The sequence below is a fragment of the Mobula birostris genome, chromosome X (assembly GCF_030028105.1).
Source record: "Mobula birostris isolate sMobBir1 chromosome X, sMobBir1.hap1, whole genome shotgun sequence".
Taxonomy (NCBI): Eukaryota; Metazoa; Chordata; class Chondrichthyes; order Myliobatiformes; family Myliobatidae; genus Mobula; species Mobula birostris.
The window spans coordinates 70,578,147-70,596,226 of record NC_092402.1 but is presented as its reverse complement, the minus strand read 5'-3'; the positions used below and the strand labels follow the sequence as shown (position 1 = coordinate 70,596,226).

General features: G+C 42.6%; 1 protein-coding gene across 5 annotated transcripts in view; it reads left to right on the top strand.

The window, feature by feature from the left end:
* Positions 1-17,858, top strand: part of LOC140191890 (bromodomain adjacent to zinc finger domain protein 2A-like) — a 140,395-nt gene extending 122,537 nt beyond the window's left edge. For 4 of the 5 annotated variants that reach the window (XM_072249715.1, XM_072249714.1, XM_072249717.1 and 1 more), the window contains exons 23-28: positions 569-704; positions 4,923-5,069; positions 8,414-8,494; positions 9,008-9,234; positions 10,098-10,241; positions 12,744-17,858. In XM_072249715.1, coding sequence (XP_072105816.1) covers positions 569-704; positions 4,923-5,069; positions 8,414-8,494; positions 9,008-9,234; positions 10,098-10,241; positions 12,744-12,897 — 889 coding nt within the window. In that variant the 3' untranslated portion in view covers positions 12,898-17,858. The remainder of the gene's footprint in view (positions 1-568; positions 705-4,922; positions 5,070-8,413; positions 8,495-9,007; positions 9,235-10,097; positions 10,242-12,743) is intronic. The other variant, XR_011883953.1, reaches the window with a different exon arrangement.
* The last annotated feature ends 222 nt before the right edge of the window (positions 17,859-18,080 follow it).

Below are 18,080 nucleotides of genomic sequence, written 5' to 3'. Positions count from 1 at the left end.
CCAATGAATTCCACAGATTCACCACCCTCTAGCTAATGAAATTCCTCCTCATCTGAAGGGATGTCTTTCTATTCTGAGGCTGTGCCCTCTGGTCCTAGACTCTCCCATTGAATATAGAACTGGCTATGGTGAAGGCATAATGTTGCAGAGATGGAAATGGGCGCCTCAGCCCACCAGGTTTATGTTGTTCAAGCACACATTTACACTAATCCCATATTGCCCACATTCCCCATCAACTACACCTGGCACCACTCCAGGGAGGAGGTGGTAATGGAGAATGTGGGAGGAACTAATCCACCAATGGAAACTTGAGGAAACCCACACAGTCACAGAGAGAATGCACAGTGCCAGAGGTCAGGATTGAACCCAGGACTCCGGCACTGCAATGCAGCGGCCCTACCCTCTGCGCTACTGTGCTGCCTTGTGTTCATGAGAGTCAGTAAAGGGGGAACCATTAACCTGCCATCTCTGTATCTTCCAATTGGTTGTACGCTGTGATGATCACACTCTAGGCAGCAGACTGTGAACAGTCATCTCTTGAGGGGCTTTCTTTGTGTTTGTCACACAGTAATGAAGTTGGTGTCCCTCCTGGGCTGAGCTTGTGGCGAGAAACCTTACTGAAATGCTCAAACGCTGCTCAGGTATTCATGTGCATCCAGCGGCTGGAGAACTCCATTGCTTGGGAGAAGTCTGTTCTAAAAGTGGTAAGTCTCAAAGTACATGCAATCTGTCTAAATATCTCCCTAATACATAACAATAAAAAATAACGGTAACCAACTCTACTGTAAGGGAGAGAGAGAAAGCAAAGGAGGAGAGCAAAGAAAACACAAAGAAACAGCAAAGTTGTAGTGGTCTTGTACAAAAACTAGTTCACTAGAGGAATAAAGTATGTTCCACTGATAAGAGAAACTCAAGTCAGACAGCATCTATGGAGGGGAATAAACAGTTGACATTTCAGGCCGATAAAAGTGGTTACATTTTAATCCAACAAAATCCACTGAACTCTTCCTTCTGGCTGATACAAACACTCAATAGGCCAGATCTCCAGGGCTGGTTGGAATCTTCCTCTGCACACTGCATTGAACGATGTTCTGATGTGGTGAATCTAATACAGGCTGAATGTATTAGCTGCTGGTGTTTGCTCGTGTTTTACCTCTTTTTGTTTTGCTATCCATCTATCATGTCTCGGCAGTTGGTGTGGCCTTGGACCGAGTGCTTGATCTGAGAGGAGAGGGTTTGATTAATTCGTGCCTGACCCTCTCTTCAGCCCGGTGCATGCACACTCCATCAGTAGGGCTCCCTGGGAGGCTGTGCTATGTGGTCTCTTTTCCCAACCATAAGTGTCCTGTCACTGTTGCAGTTGAAACAAAAACTGAAAACACTGGAAACATTCACCAGGTCAAGCAGCATCTGTGGAGAGACAAACAGTTCACTGTTTCAGGTTCAGGTAATGTTCATTGTATTGAAAGGATAGGCGGGAAAGCAAAGGGGGCAGCATTGCTCTGTTGGTTTAAAAAAAAAGTAAGGAATAAAATCACTAGAAAGAGGTGACATAGGGTCAGAGGGAGTTGAATCGTTGTGGATAGAGCTAAGGATCTGCAAGGGTAAAAAGACCCTGCTGGGACTCTCAAACAGTAGTAAGGATGTTGCCTACAAATTACAATAGAAGGTGCGTGCCAGAAGGACAATGTCATGGGGGATCTCAATATGCAGGTAGATTGGAAAAATATGGTTGGTACTGGATTCCAAGAGGGGGAATTTGTAGCATGCTTATGAGATGGCATTTTAGGGCAGCTCATGGTTGAGCCCATGAGGGGATCAGCAACTCTGGATTGGGTGTTATACAAAGAACCAGAATCGATTAGAGAGCTTAAGGTAAAAGAACCCTTAGGGACAAGTGATCATAACATGATCGAATTTACCCTGAAATTTGAGAAGGTGAAACTAAAGTCAGATATATCAGCATAACAGTGGAGTAAAGGGAATTACAGAGACATGAGAGAAGAGTTGGCCAGAATTGATTGGAAAAGACACTGGCAGGGATGATGGCAGAGCAGCAATGGCTGGAATTTCTGGAAGCAATTCGGAAGGCACATGATATATACATCCTGAAGAGGAAGAAGTATTCTAAAGGCAACATGACACAACCATGATCATAAAATGATAGTCTCCCCTGTGCAATTTGAGAAGGAGAAGCTAAGGTCAGATGTATCAGTATTAACAGTGGAGTAAAGTGAATTACAGAGGTATGAGAGGGAAGCTGGCCAAAATTGATTGGAAGGGGACACGAGCAGGGATGACAACAGAGTAGCAATGGCTGGGATTTCTAGGAGTAATTCAGAAGGCACAGGATAGATACAACCCAAAGAAATGGTACTCTAAAAGGCAGGATGACACAACTGCGGCTGACAAGGGAAGTCAAAGCCAACATAAAAGCCAAAGAGAGGGCATGTAACAGAGCAAAGATGAGTGGTAAGTTAGAGGATTGGGAAGCTTTTACAAACCAACAGAAGGCAACTAAAAAATTCATTAAGAAGGTAAAGAATGGAATACGAAAGTTAGCTAGTCAATAATATTGAAGAGAACACCAAAAGTTTCTTCAGATACATAAAATGTAAAAGAGAGGCAAGAGTGGATATTGGACTGCTGGAAAACAATGCTGGAGAACAAGGAAATGTCGCACAAACTGAGTAAGCATTTTGTGTCAGCCTTCACTTTGGAAGACACTATCAGCACGGTAGAAGTTCCAGGTGTTAGGGGGCATGAATTGTGTTAAGTTACCATAACTAGAGAGGAGGTTCTTGGGGAACTGAAAGGTCTGAAGGTAGGTAAGTTCTGAAAAAGGTGGTTGAAGAGATTGTGGAGGCATTAGTAATGATCTTTCAAGAATCACTGGATTCTGGAATGATTCCTGAGGACTGGAAAATTGCAAATGTCATTCCTCTCTTTAAGAAGGGAGAGAGGCAGAAGAAAGGAAACTATAGGCCAGCTAGTCTGACCTCAGTGGTTGGGAAAATGTTGGAGTTGATTATTAAGGATGAGGTCTCAGGGTACTTGGAGGCACATGGTAAAATTGGCTGTAGTCAGCATGTTTTCCTCAAGGGAAAATCTTGCCTGACAAATCTGTTGGAATTCTTTGAAGCAATGAGCAGGATAGACAATGAAGAATTGGTTGACGATGTGTACTTGGATTTTCAGAAGGCCTTTGACAAGGTGGCACACCTTGCTTGACAAGCTATGAGCCCATAGTATTACAAGAAAGATTCTAGCATAGATAAAGCAGTGGTTGATTGGCAAAGAGGGAGCCTTTTCTGACTGGCTGCCAGTTTACTAGTGGTGTTCCACAGGGGTTTGCATGGGGACAGATTATTTTTACGTTATATGTCAGTGATTTGGATGATGGAATTGATGGCTTTGTTGCAAAGTTTGCAATGATATGAAGATGGGTGGAGGGGCAGGTAGTTCAGAGGAAGTAGGAGGACTTAGATAGTTTAGGAAAATGGGAAAAGAAGTGGCAGATGGAATACAGTGTCGGAAAGTGTATGTTCATGCACTTTGGTAGAAGAAATGAAAGGGTTAGCTATTTTCTAAATGAAAAGAAAATATAAAAAACTGAGGCACAAAAAGTCTTGGGAATCCTTGTGCAGGATTCCCTAAAGGTTCATTTGCAGGTTGAGTCTATGGTGAGTAAGGTAAATGCAATGTTAGCACTCATTTCAAGAGGACTAGAATATGAAAGCAAGGATGAAAATTTATAAAGCACTGGTGAGTATTGTGAGCAGATTTGGGCCCCTTATCTTAGAAAGGATGTACTGAAACTGGAGAGGGTTCAAAGGAGGTTCACAAAAATGATTCCAGGATTGATTCGCTTGTCACGTGAAGGATGTTTGATGGCTCTGGGCCTGTATTCACTGGAATTCAGAAGAATGAAGGGTGATCTTATTGAAACCTATCGAATGTTGAAAGGCCTTGATAGAATGGATGTGGAGAGGATGATTCCTATGGTAGGGGAATCTAAGAGCAGGGGACACAGCCTCAGAATAGAGGGGCATCCTTTTAGAATGGAGATCAAGAGGAATTTCTTTAGCCAGAGAGTGAATCTGTGGAATACTTTGCCACAGGCAGCTGTGGAGGCCACATCATTGGGTATATTTAAGGCAGAGGTTGATAGATTCTTGATTAGTCAGGGCATAAAGGGGTATGGGGAGAAGACAGGAGATTGGGGCTGAGAGAAAAATTGGACGATGAAATGGTGGAGCAGACTCGATGGGCCAAGTGGCCTAACTCTGCTCCTACATCTTATTGTCTTATGGTCTGCTACCCTCCATCAGAACTTGGAAGGAGAGAGAAGGTAATTTTAATTTACAGAGAGTGTGTGGGAGGAATGGATGGAACAGAGGGGATATCTTCAAGATGTGACAAGTGCAGGAGGATTAATGGAGCAGTTAGAAGGTGATTACATTTTGTTTCCATATTATGTTTTGTGGGACATTACATTCCCAACCAATAGAGAGAGTCAAAATCGTAAACACGAGATTCTGCAGATGCTGGAAATCTTGAGGAAGCCACACAAAATACTTGAGGAACCCAACAGATTAGGTAGCATCTATGGAGAGGATGTTTCAGAATGCGACCCTTCATCAGGACTGGACCCAAAACCATGACGTAGAATAGAGGCAGCCAGTGGATGGAGAAAGCAAATTGTTTGGCCATTGTACTTCGCCATCAATCTCTTGTGTCTCTGTACAAAGGTCTGGTTAGAAGCTCTCTCAAATCAGTGGGAATAATGTGGGTACATGCAGCAACACACTATCTCCATACTCACCCCTGAGTCCAAAGAATAATAACAGTTCTTTTGAGGCCCACGCTCAGCCTTAGGTGAAAACAGTGAAGCAGTGCTCATTTCTGCCTTTATTTTGCAGTTATGTCAGATCTGTCGAAAGGGAAACAGAGATGATTTGCTGCTTCTGTGTGACATCTGTGAACAGGGCTGCCACACCTTCTGCCTCAAGCCGAAGATCGAAGAGATCCCTGAGGATGACTGGTTCTGTCCTATCTGCATCAGTAAGGTATGGAGCATCAGTCTACATTTCTGAATATATTCCCAGCATCGGGCACTGCCTCTTAATAAAGTCTTTCTGAAGAGCACTAACAATCACTGGATTTCTTTATTGCTAGAACATCCAGTCCAGTACTCACTGCCCTAGCTGACCTAATCAATAGCCCCACACAAAGGCTTGATCCTTGGCCCTCTTCTAAAGGCATTGAGCCCTCCTGAGGTACGGTTACCTGGAATCATCAGAACCTCAAACATGGGAACAATTTTCAACAAGAGGCTGGACAGTAGGTTGTGTGACTGCAGAGGAAATTCCAACCCAAAGTCTGTGCATTGAATTATTAGTCCATGACTGTGGAGATATCCTGACTGATAATTGCCCCTCCTTCAAGCCAAGAGTGCTGAAGAAGACTGACGGGGTTAACCCAGCCCAGATGCTGCAAATTTTGCACTATGTGATCTCACTATAATTCTAGCCAGCACTGATCCTCCACTGTCTCAACTCTCCTAGTGAATGCAGAGCAATGTATAAGCAAACTCCATCTGTTGAAACAAGAACGCCACTGCCTCTTTCGCTGAGTTTACAATCTTTGGAAGACGCTGAATCGGTTCATCCAAAAGAAGTAGTATTCTAAAGGCGGGGTGAGGGACCTGTGGCTGATGAAGGAAGTCAAAGACAGCATAAAAGCAAAAGAGAGGGCATATAATATAAAATTCCCGTAATAAAAATTAGTGGGAAGCTTTTAAAAATCAACAGAAGTCAACTAAAAAAGCCTTAAGGAGGGAAAAGATGGAATATGAAGGTAAGCTAGCCAATAATATAAAAGATATAGAGTAAAAAAGAGGCAAAAGGGGACATCAGACTGCTGGAAAATTACAATGGAAAGGTAGTAATGAGGAACAAAGAAATGGCAGACAAACTTGATAAGTATTTTGCATCAGTCTTCACTGTAGAAGACACCAGGAGCATGCCAGAAATTTGAGTGATAAGGACCAGAAGTGAGTGTAGTCACTAAAGAGAAGATGCCTGGGAAGCTAAAAGGTCTGAAGGTAGATAATTCACCTGGACCAGATGGTCTACATCCCAGAGTTCTGAAAGAGGTGGCTGAAGAGATTGCGAGGCATTGTAGATTCTGGAATGATTCCAAAGGACTGGAAAATTGCATGTGTCACTCTACTCTAAGAAGGGAGAGAGACAGAAGAAAATAAATTCTGGGCCTGTTATTCTGACTTCAGTGGTTGGGAAGATGTTGGAGTCCATTATTAAGGATTATGGGTTTGGGGTACTTGAAGGTGCATGTTAAAGTAAGCCAAGGTCAGCATGGTTTCCTTAAGTGGAAATCTTGCCCGACAGGTCTGAAGGCCTGTGACAAGGAGCCGCACATGAGGCCACTGTTTCCTCAAAGCTGTGTGGGTGCATGGCTGCACAGTAACTGCTCTTGCACACATAGCCTTTGTTGCCACACAGCTGGTATTTTCTTTTGTATGTTAATATAATTTTGAAATTATGCTAATATGTTAATGTAATTATAAAATACCCTGTAATTAATTACAGAATGTTAATGAATATACTCGATAACTTTTCTAAATAATAAATGTACCACAACCTTAACCTTGAAATATTTTAGAGCTTAAACATATTTACATTGTTAGTGTTTCGAATTACAACATTATTACAAATTGTAACAATAAACACAGAAAGGAAGTCGGTACCTCATTGTTAATAAACCAGTGGCCCACTGAACGCTGATGCCATCTAGTCAAAGCATTTTGCCAATGCCTGTCAGTTGTTATGGCTGCCTGACGTCGTTTACTTGTGTTGAGAGTTTTTGTTTGTGTTTGTTTGATGTGCATATTACCAAAAAATACATGTAAAGTGCCTCGCAGTTTTCAAGCTATGTAAAAATTTCCTGCTCAGAGCAATGGTTAGACCACGCAACTGTAAAAAAAAAAATTAGCCGGAACATTGCATGAGGCTGCTAAACAAGAGCCTGTGGTATTACAGGAAAGTTACTAGCATGGGCAGAAGATTGACTGACTGATAGAAAGCAAAGAATGGGAATAAATAGGGCCTTTTCTGTTTGGCTGCTGGTGACTATTGGTGTTCTAAAGGGATTGGTGTTGGGACCTTTTCATGTTATATGTCAATGATTTGAATTGACAGAATTGATGGCTTTGTGGCTAGATTTGCCGATAATACAAAGATAGGTGGAGGGGTAGGTAGTTTTGAGGAAGCAAGGAGCTTTTGAAGGACTTGGACAGATTAGGAGAATGGGAAAGGAAGTAGCAGATGGAATACAGTGTAGGGAAGTGTGTGGTCATGTGCTTTGGCAGAAGGAATAAAGGTACAGACAATTTTCTAAATGGGGAGAAAATTCAGTAATTAGAGGTGCAAAGAAACATAAGAGTCCTCATGCAGGATTCCCTACGGGTTAATTTGCAGGTTGAGTCAGTCGTCAGGAAAGGAAATGCAATGTTAGCATTCATTTCAAGAGGACTAGAATGCAAAAATACAAAAGCAAGGATGCAATGCTGAGGCCTTATAAGGCATTGCTCAGACTACAGGTGGAGCATCGTGAGTAATTTTGGGCCCCATATTTAAGAAAGGATGTGCTGACATTGGAGAAGGTCCAGAGGAAGTTTACGAGAATGATCCCAGGAATGAAAAGGTTAACGTATGAGGAGCGATTGATGGCCCAGAGCCTGTACTTGCTGGAGTTTAGAAGAGTGAGGGGGATCTCATTGAAGCCTATCGAATATTGAAAGGTCTAGATAGAGTGGATGTGTAGAAGATGTTTCTAGTAGTGGGAGAGTCTAAAAACAGAGGGTGCAGTCTCAGAAAAGAAGGATGTTCCTTTAGAACATAGATGAGGTGGATTTTTTTAATATAGCCATAGGGTGGTGAATCTATGGAATTCATTGCTGTGGAGGCCAAGTCATTCGGTATATTTAAAGTGGAGGTTGATGGGTTCTTGATTAGTAAGGGTATCAAAGTTTATCGGGAGAAGGCAAGAGTATGGGGTTGAAGGATCATAAATCAGCTATGATGAAATGGTGGAGTAGACTCAATAGGCTAATTGGCCTAATTCTGCTCCCATGTCTTATGGGCTTAGAGTAATTCTTTTACATCTGGCTTGCATATCTTTTGGCAACTCTTCTGTACATTGCTCCTTTTGACACACAACAAGGTGAACTTCAGCCAACAGTGTGATGGACACAGCTAAAGTCTCTCCACCCACTATCTAACATGTTGAGACAGACCCACTACATCAGAAGGCAATTGCAACTGATTGTCTGTGGAGCTAGCAACTGATTGTCTGTGGAGCTAGCCACTGACGGGTTTTGTCTTCTTTCCAGGCGAACAGACAGTCTGCCAGGCCTAGATTGTCACGGAATAAAATCAAGCAGAGAAGAGATAGAAAGCATCTTGCAAGAAAGGTCTGTGGCATGGACAGTTTCGTCCACTGTTTCTGAAAGTATATGATGAAGAAAGGGAGAGATTATCCATTCCTAGGAATGTTGATGTCACTGTGGTCTGGTGATGTCACCAGTGGGAGAGTTCAGGACCAGAGGACACAGCTTCGGAACAGAGGGACATCCCTTTAGAATAGAGATGTGGAGGAATTTCTTTTGCCAGAGGGTGGTGAATCTGTGGAAGTCCAGGTCATTGGGTATGTTTAAAGCGGAGGTTGGCAGGTTCTTAATTAGTAAGGGTGTCAAAGGTTACAGGGAGAAGACAAGAGAATGGGGTCAAGAAAGAAAATATATCAGCCATAATTGACTTGAGGGGTTGAATGGTCTAATTCTGCTCCATATGGTCTTATGGTGGGCAGGGTGGTCACAGTGTGGGTGGGGGGAGGTGGACTCACCACAGCAGGCGCGGTGGTCAGTGTGTTGAACACCATGGTGGGTGTGAGGGTCTGACTCTGACTGGTTTTGTCTTGTTTCCAGGCAAACAGCCACTCTGCTGAGCCTGGATCCTTTCTGACCAAAGGCAGGCAGAGAAGATACAGGAAGCGTACCCAAAACAAAATCAGTAATGCCAAAGGTGTGGAATATAGCGCTGTGAAAAGGAGAAACAAAAAAAGGAGTAATTCTCTATCGCCAGGGAATGCACCTGCTGCCAAGAAAAGGAAAATCTCAGCCAAAAGTGATCCAAAGGACCTTGCGCTGTGCGAGTAAGTGTCATCAAGAAAGGACCCTTGGTGTGGTCCATCTGCTCCCTGGTTCACTGCTACTGATTCCATGCTTATGTTCCTGAGTGTTGGCAACAGAACACTGATTATCTTCGGGCATTTGCCTCTCTGCTGTAGGTCTTGCCTTGCAATGCTTTTGATCCAAAATACAGAATCTTAGAGGCACATTGACCTCTTGCAAACCCTGACTCCAGTGCTCTGACTAGAAACAAAGCATGGAGTTATTGCGCTGTATGAGACCCACGGCCCTAGAGATTACCCTCCTTCTGTCCCCCAAAGGTCTGATTGACCTTATCTCCACCACTGATATAAGAAGTCAGTTCTGGGTCATCACTGCTCTCTGCATATAAATAACAATTTTCCCTCGCGTTTCTGTATCAGTTGGTCAGAATATCAAGTCATATCAAATGGAGAGCAGTTGACCTTTCAGGCCGGCACTCTTCATCAGGATTGATCCTGATAAAGGTCTCAGTCTGAAGCGTTGACTGTTTATTTCTCTCCATAGATGCTGCCTGACGTGCTGAGTTCCTCCAGCATTTTGTGCGTGTTACTCATCTTGTCCACCTCCTTTAGGATCTCCTCTCAACTTTCTTTGCTCCAGCGAGAGGAACCTCTCGCTTCTCCAGCCTAACCTTAGAGATGCGATCCTGGAACCTGCAACTCCTCTGCATTCACTCTGGGGCCTTAACATCCTTCCTATAATGTGGTGACCAGAAATACCTGCATTTTACAGAGGTGCAGTGGACATTTGTACTTTGTACCTCTATTTATAATGCCTGTGTGATACAGTACCTGTTGAGTATCCTGCTCTGTCCATGACTAATGCCGAGAATTATTCCCTGTAGGGTTATCCTCATGGAAATGGAATCCCACGAGGACGCCTGGCCCTTCTTACACCCTGTCAATCCACGGATGGTGCCTGGTTATAGAAAGGTCATCAAAAAACCCATGGACTTTTCTACCATCAGGGGCAAGCTCATTGAAAGGAAGTGAGTATCACTGCCTCAAAGCTCTGTGATGGCTGAAGGTTGGCAAAAAGCACTCGAACGAAAGGGAGCTGGGTGGGGCTTTTATTTCAGCCTTGGGAAGGGGAAGATGGGTGGTGTTTAACAGGAAGAAGCCCTGGTGCTTCTCATTGTCCATGTTTGTGGACAGAGCTTCTCAGATGCTGGTGACAGTGCAGGGCCTCGGCTGGGTGTGGTGTTTGGATTTTACTTCCCTGATGAGATCCACATGCAGAAAGAGGCTTTCTTCCAGACCAGTTGGCCACCCTCCAAGCCTGGGGTCTGTCAGATGGGCAAAAAACTGGCCCAAAACTGACTCTGCCCCACGAAAGATGATGTAACAAGCGAGACTAGGGTTTAATAATTTACAATAATATGATTATATCAAGGCAGTTTCACCTCCCTCCCAACCACTCCCTTGGGTGCTAAGTCAGAGGTTGCAAATATTTCTAAAGTAGAAACAGGTTTTGTATTTCTGAACACGAGATTCTGCCGATGCTGGAAATCCAGAGCAACATGCACAAAGCAAGTCAGGCAGCACCTATGGAGAGGAATAGACAGTCAACATTTTTGGCCAAGCCCCTTCATCAGGACTGGAAAGAAAGGGAGCGAAGCAAGAATTAAGAAAGTGGGCAGAGAGGAAGGAGTACAAGCTGGCAGGTGAAAGATGAGGCCAGGTGAGTGAAAAAGTGGATGGGGGAGGGGTATGAAGTAAGAAGCTGGGAGGTTTGAGCTGGAAGGAGCAACTGGATAGGAGAGGAAAGTGGACAATGGAAGAAAGAGAAGGAGGAGAGGCACCAGAGAGGTGATGGTTAGCTGAGGAGAAGAGAAGGGGTGAGAGGGAAACCAGAATGGGGAATGGAAAAAGGGAGGGGGTAGAAATTACTAGAAGTTGGAGGAATTGCTGTTCATGCCAACAGATAGGAGACTACGCAGACGGAATAGGAGGTGTTGTTTCTCCAACCTGAGTGTAGCCTCATTGTGGCAGTAGAGGTGGCCATGAACAGACATGTCAGAATGGGAATGGGAATTGGAATTAAAATGGGTGACCACTGGGAAATGTGCAGTGGATGTAGTGAAGGTACTTGATGAAGCGATCTTCCAGTCTCCGACAGGTCTCCCCGATGTGGAAGAGGCCACACTGGGAGCACTAGATACAGTAGGTGACCCTGATAGATTTGCAGGTGAAGTGTTGCCTCACCTGGAAGGACTGTTTGGGGTCCTGAATGGTAGTGAGGGAGGAGGTGTAGCACTTGTCTGACTTGCAAGGATAAGTATCAGGAGGGAGATCAGTGGGGTCGGGGTTGGAACAAGTGGACAAGGGAGTCACGTAGAGACTGACCCTTGTGGAAAGTAGAGAATGCAGGGAAGGAGAGTTGTGTTTAGTGGTAGAACCCATTGTAGATGGCAGAAGTTTTGGAGAACAATGTGTATTTCTGAGGCTATTTGAAATGAGTCAACAGTAACTTACATGGAACAAATCTTTCTACGTAGAACAGTACAGCACAGTACGGGCCCTTTGGCCTACAATGTTGCATCAACCGATATATACGTACTCAATGGTCAACCTAACTCTTCTTACACGGCCCATAACCCTCTATAAAATGAGATATTTCGGTTCCATATAAATCCAGCACACAACAGGATAAAGATCAGTTTAAAAGAGTGACTGCCATCCATCTTTTCTGAATTTATTGTGTGTGATTGCCTGGGATTACTGACCACTGTGGGTCCTTTTTAACTCCCATATATGGAAAAGTAGCTTCACCTTGAAAGTGATAAACACAAGAGATTCTGCAGATGCTAGAAATCCTGAGCATCACATGCAAAATGATGGAGAAACTCAGCAGGTCAGGCAGCATCTATGGAGAGAAATAAACAGGTAGACATTTCAATTTGAGACCCTTTAAGGTGAGACTACTTAAATCCTTGAAAGTTATTTTCAGTCAGATTTTCCTGATAACTGGAGGTGCCTTATTGGGGGAAATTGCAACAGTGTAAATCAAAGTCACGTAATATCAGATGAGCAACATTCACAAGAAAAACATAAATGAAACAAATTATACACAATTTTTACAAGAAAGGCCACAATTAGAACAAAAAGGTCATTTTTTTGTGGAAAGTGAATGAAGTGGTCATAGTGTTGCTAAACTGTAGCGATTAGTGGTTAAAGGAATGTCACTGTTCTTGAACCTGTGGTGTGAGATTTCTGTAGCTCCTGCCTGATGGGAGCTGTGAGGAGATGGCATAGCCCGGACAGTGGGGATCTTTGATGAAGGATGTTGCCTTCTTGAGGCAGCGTCTCCTGTCAATACTACGGATGGTAGGGCAGGAATTGCCTGTGATATATTGGGCAGCCTGTGTGCCACAGTGGCTCAGTAGTGGACAAAGCCACAAACTAAATAGAACTGCGGAGTGCAATACAGAGAGTATCGATGGCTGTTTCTTGAAGGTTCTAACCGTTTGAATCTGGCCTCTCCCATACAGATACACGAGCTGCAAGGAATTTGCTGCAGATGCTCATTTGGTGTTCGATAACTGCTTGAACTTCAACGAAAACAACTCCGAGATTGGACAGGCAGGGAATGTGATGAGGAAGTTCTTTGAGAGTCGATGGGCCGAGTTTTATCATTCAAGCTAAAATGTCACCGGGAGGCTAGGGAAAAAAGGCAATGTTATGGATCAAGATCAAACCCAATAACACTGCCTCTCACCATTGAAGCTCAATGTGACCTGGGACTGGAAGCTCAATGTGACCTGGGACTGGAAACAAGACATATTTTGGCAGTTTCTCTTGACTTTCTTTGGATTTGAATTCATGGTATTTTAAAAATAAAACCCTATCTTTAATGTGTCAGTCTTAGCTTTTAGATGCCGAGGTTGAATATATGGTGTATGGATATGACAATGAGGAATGTACTGTAGATCTCCTGGTACACTTGATTTTGCTGGGGATCACAACAATTAATTAAGCATTGGTGTAAACCACCACTCATTAGTTTCACTAAAGGGTGAACAAGATGCTTTACTGGGAACATAGCAAATTGATTATATTGTTCATTGCAGTTCCTCAAATTAATTAATTCTTGCTGATTGGGATTTAAAGCTGCATACTCTCCCTCCTGGGCTGGCTATTTGTGTCTCTTTGTCATACCAGGAGCTTTGTCTGAATTGTTTGATACTAGTTCCCTCCCCTCCACAACCCAAGAGATTCACTCGTAGCGTCATCAAAACCTTTGTTGAAGATGACTTGTAAAGCCAACATTGTGTCACTATCGGGGGCATCATTTGTTCAGTCTGAGCTGTGTAACTTTTGCATTTGAGGAAACACAGGAGATGGAGAGAATGTAACAGCCAAGGGTTGTGTGCCATAGACATAGTTTGACTCTTAACTCATGTTGCCTGAGGTCATTGCAGGAAACATTCCACCTTCCTGAAACAGCAGCCTCCTAAAATCCCACCCAAAACATACCAGAGACCTGCCAACTCTTTCTTTTGGTCTGACTCTCTCTCCCTTCCCAGCCTTCCCAAATGATACAGACATCCTCACTTACAAGTGAGATAAGCAGTACAAAGAGTTGAAAGGGATATATTTACCAGTAGTCTTTGATTTCATTATTGTCTATTTATGTTTGTGTCATTTAGTAAATAATATTATTTATGTTTTATGTCGTAGTTTTGCACTGAGCTACAGTACTGTATTAAGTGTTCAAGGATTGTCTGAAACAATGAATTCCCAATCTGGGCATTGGAATGGCACCTTGCAAAACCCTTTCCACTGAAATCCTGGGCCAACCATAGCCACTATTGCAAACTTAGATAAATTTTCACCAAGCTTTCTCTGTTGCAGTAGAATAATATTCTTTTCCCCAGGAATGAATATGAATGTCATACCTCAGACTCAGTCAGAAATAGTGAAATCTATTTGATTTTCTGTCACTACATTTCTATGCACTTTCCTTCCAACCCTATCCCCCTCCCCTCCCTCCACTCTTAAAAGTGAGCAGAATTTAATTAAAAGAGAGAACAGTTCATTGCTGGGACTGTTGTACTGAATCACACACAGCCTCGTGTTGCCTCAGAGCACCCACTACTCTAGGTTCAGTATACTTTTCAGGGTATCTCCATGCAACTATCTTTGGCACTCTGCAGCTTGTTGCCAGCTATGCTGTGTACCAGTGACAGTGACAGGAAAGAAATCTGGTTTTGGAGGAGCAGCGAATGTGTGTGCATCTGGAGATTGTACAGACTGCCCCTCATAGGTGATCTAACCTGCAAAAGAGGTGACTGCTGTGCTGAGGCATGTTTGCAGTTATCATGATTAAGCTTAAGCCAGACAAATTTGTGGCAATAAAAAGTGATTGAAAATAGTCATTTATTGTACAACCCCCTACAATGCGATCATCCCCTTATTTATCAGCTCCACCCATAAAGCCTCACTGGATGATCCTTCAGTAATTTCACCTGACATCGGTTTAATCATCTCACACAGCCAGGTTACGTGCAAAGTGGAAAAATGCGGTTTGGAGAGACCTTTGGGCTAAGGTATATCCTCACAATCCTACTAATAGTTCGGTAAAATCTCAGCAGAGAAAGGTGGAGTACCTAGTTGGTGGACCCAGTGGACTGCATCCTGATGATGCCTTGAGCACAGAAAACAACTCTAACAGCCCTGAGGGACAAACCTGACCTTGAGCAGCCTCCTCTCCCTCCAATAAAACCGGTAAATGCAACATTTAGTGTTGATGAAACTTAATTGGAGCTGATGAATAAGGTTTTCATGAAAAGTTATTGACCCAAAATGTTTCCCTTTCCTCCGCCACTGTGCTTCTGTTTTTATTTCAGCATCTGCGGTTGTTTGGTATTCAATTGCGCTGTCCCTCCACTCTGGCTCCGAGCACCTTCCTGCTAGTCTTCAGTGGAACTGTGAATTCGGATCTCTGGGCCCTCTCAGCATCTGAGATCAGAATCTTCCTGGAAGCCTTCAATGCATTCAGGATGAACTATGTTCCAGAAAGACAGGGAAATCACCCATTCTCAAACACAATCAACCGTTGCACAGAAACCCCATAGGAAATGATATTTTGAAAGCATTAATTTAAGCCAACATGGAAATTAGGACAGTGAATCAGTCGTTAACAGAGTGAGCAGATTGGTCTGTATAGGGAGAACCCATTCTTTTATTCCTTTTAACAAAGGAAACACCTTTCTATTTAACATTTGTCATTGTCACTGTTTTATAATGTACAATTGTTTTGTGATTGACAGGTAATCTGTTTCAATGTATTTTTAGGACCAACAAGCTTCCTATAAGGGAGCTACTAAATAAGAGATCTGCTCTGAAGCCTGCTATAAAGGGTGTTGTAGTGGAGCATAGGAAATATTCACTAGATTGATTCGTAGCATCGAGAGAGATTGTTCTCAGAGGAGATTGAGCAGACTTGGCCCATATGCTCTTGAGTTATTGAAAATGAGAGATGGAGATAAGGAGGGCAGATATATTCTGATAAGGGGGAATATAGATGGAAATTCAGTTACTCTATTGAATATATACGCACCCCCAGGAAGTGATATTAATTCCTTTCAGAAAATTTCAAATATTATGGTGATGGAAACAGAAGGTCTTCTGATACATGGGGGAGAACCAAAGTTAGACTCTTCCAATAGAAAAACCTATGAAACAAAATCCTTACATAAGAAAGTTAATACACTTTTTGAGGATGTTGGTCTAATTGATATATGGAGGGACCTTTTCCCTGACAGAAGGGATTACACTCATTATTCTGCCTCCCATTCTGTACATACAAGAATAGACTATTTCATAACATTTGGAAAAGACAAAGACAAAATAAACACCTGTGGAATTGGGACAATAGATTTAAGTGACCATGCACCTATATATTTATCTGTTGATTTTGACCTACAACCAAAGAATACTATTTGGAAACTAAATTCAAGTCTACTCAATGATCCCTGCTTTAAGGAACAAATTAAAAAAGAAAATGAGAGATGGTCTCATTGAATATACAAATTCTTACAGGACTTGACAGATGCAGGAATCAGTCTGGTGAATCTTCCCTGTTTTGATGCATTCTGTTTTTAACAAGAATATCTTCTCTTGCGTAGGGAGAATAGACTTGTAGGGAATATTTCAGATATGGTATCACTAGGATCCTGTATAGTTTTAGTAAGATGCGTGTACTTTTGCACTCAAATTGTCTGGCAACAAAGGCTGATGTGTCACTTGCCTTTCCACTACCTGCTGAACCTGCATGTTAACTTTCAGTGATTTGTGTATAAGGAAGCACAGGTCCCTCTGAACACCAACACCTTTTAATCGTCTATCATTTAAAAAAAAATCCATCTTTTTTTTTAATCTATCAGCACAAAATGCGACTGTTTATTCATTTCCGTAGATGCTGCCTGACCTGCAGAGTTCCTTCATTATTGTGTGTGTGTTGCTAATCCATTTTTCTATTTTTTCCACCAAAGTGGGCAACCTCCTACTTTTTCCACAATATATTCCAACTACCATGTCCTTTTCCATTCACTTGCCCATTCATCTCCCCTAGACAGGGGTTCCCAATCTGGGATCCACAGACCATTGGTTAATGTAGGGGGTCTATGGCATAGAAAAGATTGGGAACCCTGGCACTGGAGCACCTCAGCAGGCAATACTGTGACCCAGGTTTGCATCATCACCAAACTTGGATATATTGCATTTGATTCCTTTGTCCAATCCCAGGGCCCATTACCCAATCCCTGCAGTAGCTAACATTTTTAGAATATGTAGTAAAAGGCCACTAAGGCATATTTTGAGAACTTAAACCCTACAAAATGTTGTAATGGAAAGGTAATGAAAGCTTGTCTCCGGGTACCGGGGGTAGTAACAGTACAGCAACAGGAAACCTGGACCTTTCTTTGTTTAAGGAATGTCATCTTTGTCGTCCTCCTCCCATACATTTACGTAGCTCATGATGAAAGCTGATCATTTTATAAATGATATCAAGTAGCAGACAAGAAGCATTAAGTCTTTGCTCCACAGCCTGGTAAATACACCATTACTCCTGGTTATCTACCTGAGCTTCTTGTCTTTTGGATCTCCTGGGTCCTTAACTGGTGTTTTCATAAATGGAAATGTACTACACTTGTGTGCACAAACATACGCAATGTTTAGTAAGTGGCAAAGTGGGAAGGGACCATCCCGTTCTTGAACACTATCAATCCTCACAGAGAAAACCCGTGAAAAATATTTGAAAAAAAATTAATTTAATAGTCAAGATGGAAATTCGTCTAGTGGGATCAGTCATTTACACAGGGAGCAGACTGGTCTGCATAGGGAAAACCCATTCCTTTATTCCTTTTACCAAAAGGAGCACCCTTTTATATGACATTTGCTGTTGCCACTTTTATAATGTACAGTTTTTTTTGTGACTGAAAGTTCATTTCTTTCTATATATTTTTAGGACCAACAACCTTTCTTAAAAAAAAAGAAGCAATTAAAAGAGAGAACCTCTTTGAATCGTGCTGTGACGGGTGTTGTGATGCAAGTGCAACTGTAGAATATATTGTGAGTTAAATAAAGTTACATTATACCAAGAAGGTGCTCAGGGCTTCAGTGTTCTGAATTTTATTCCTTGCATTATTTGTTCATTTATCACAATGACGTTCTGAAGGTAGAAATTGAATAGGTTGGATCTTCCATTTACACTGGTTCCATTATAACCTGTTTTTTCCCCACACTCTCATCAACTGCCCTCAAATTCTCTCACTCAGCTACACACTGGGGACAATTTGCAGCAGCCAATCAATCTTCAAACTTAA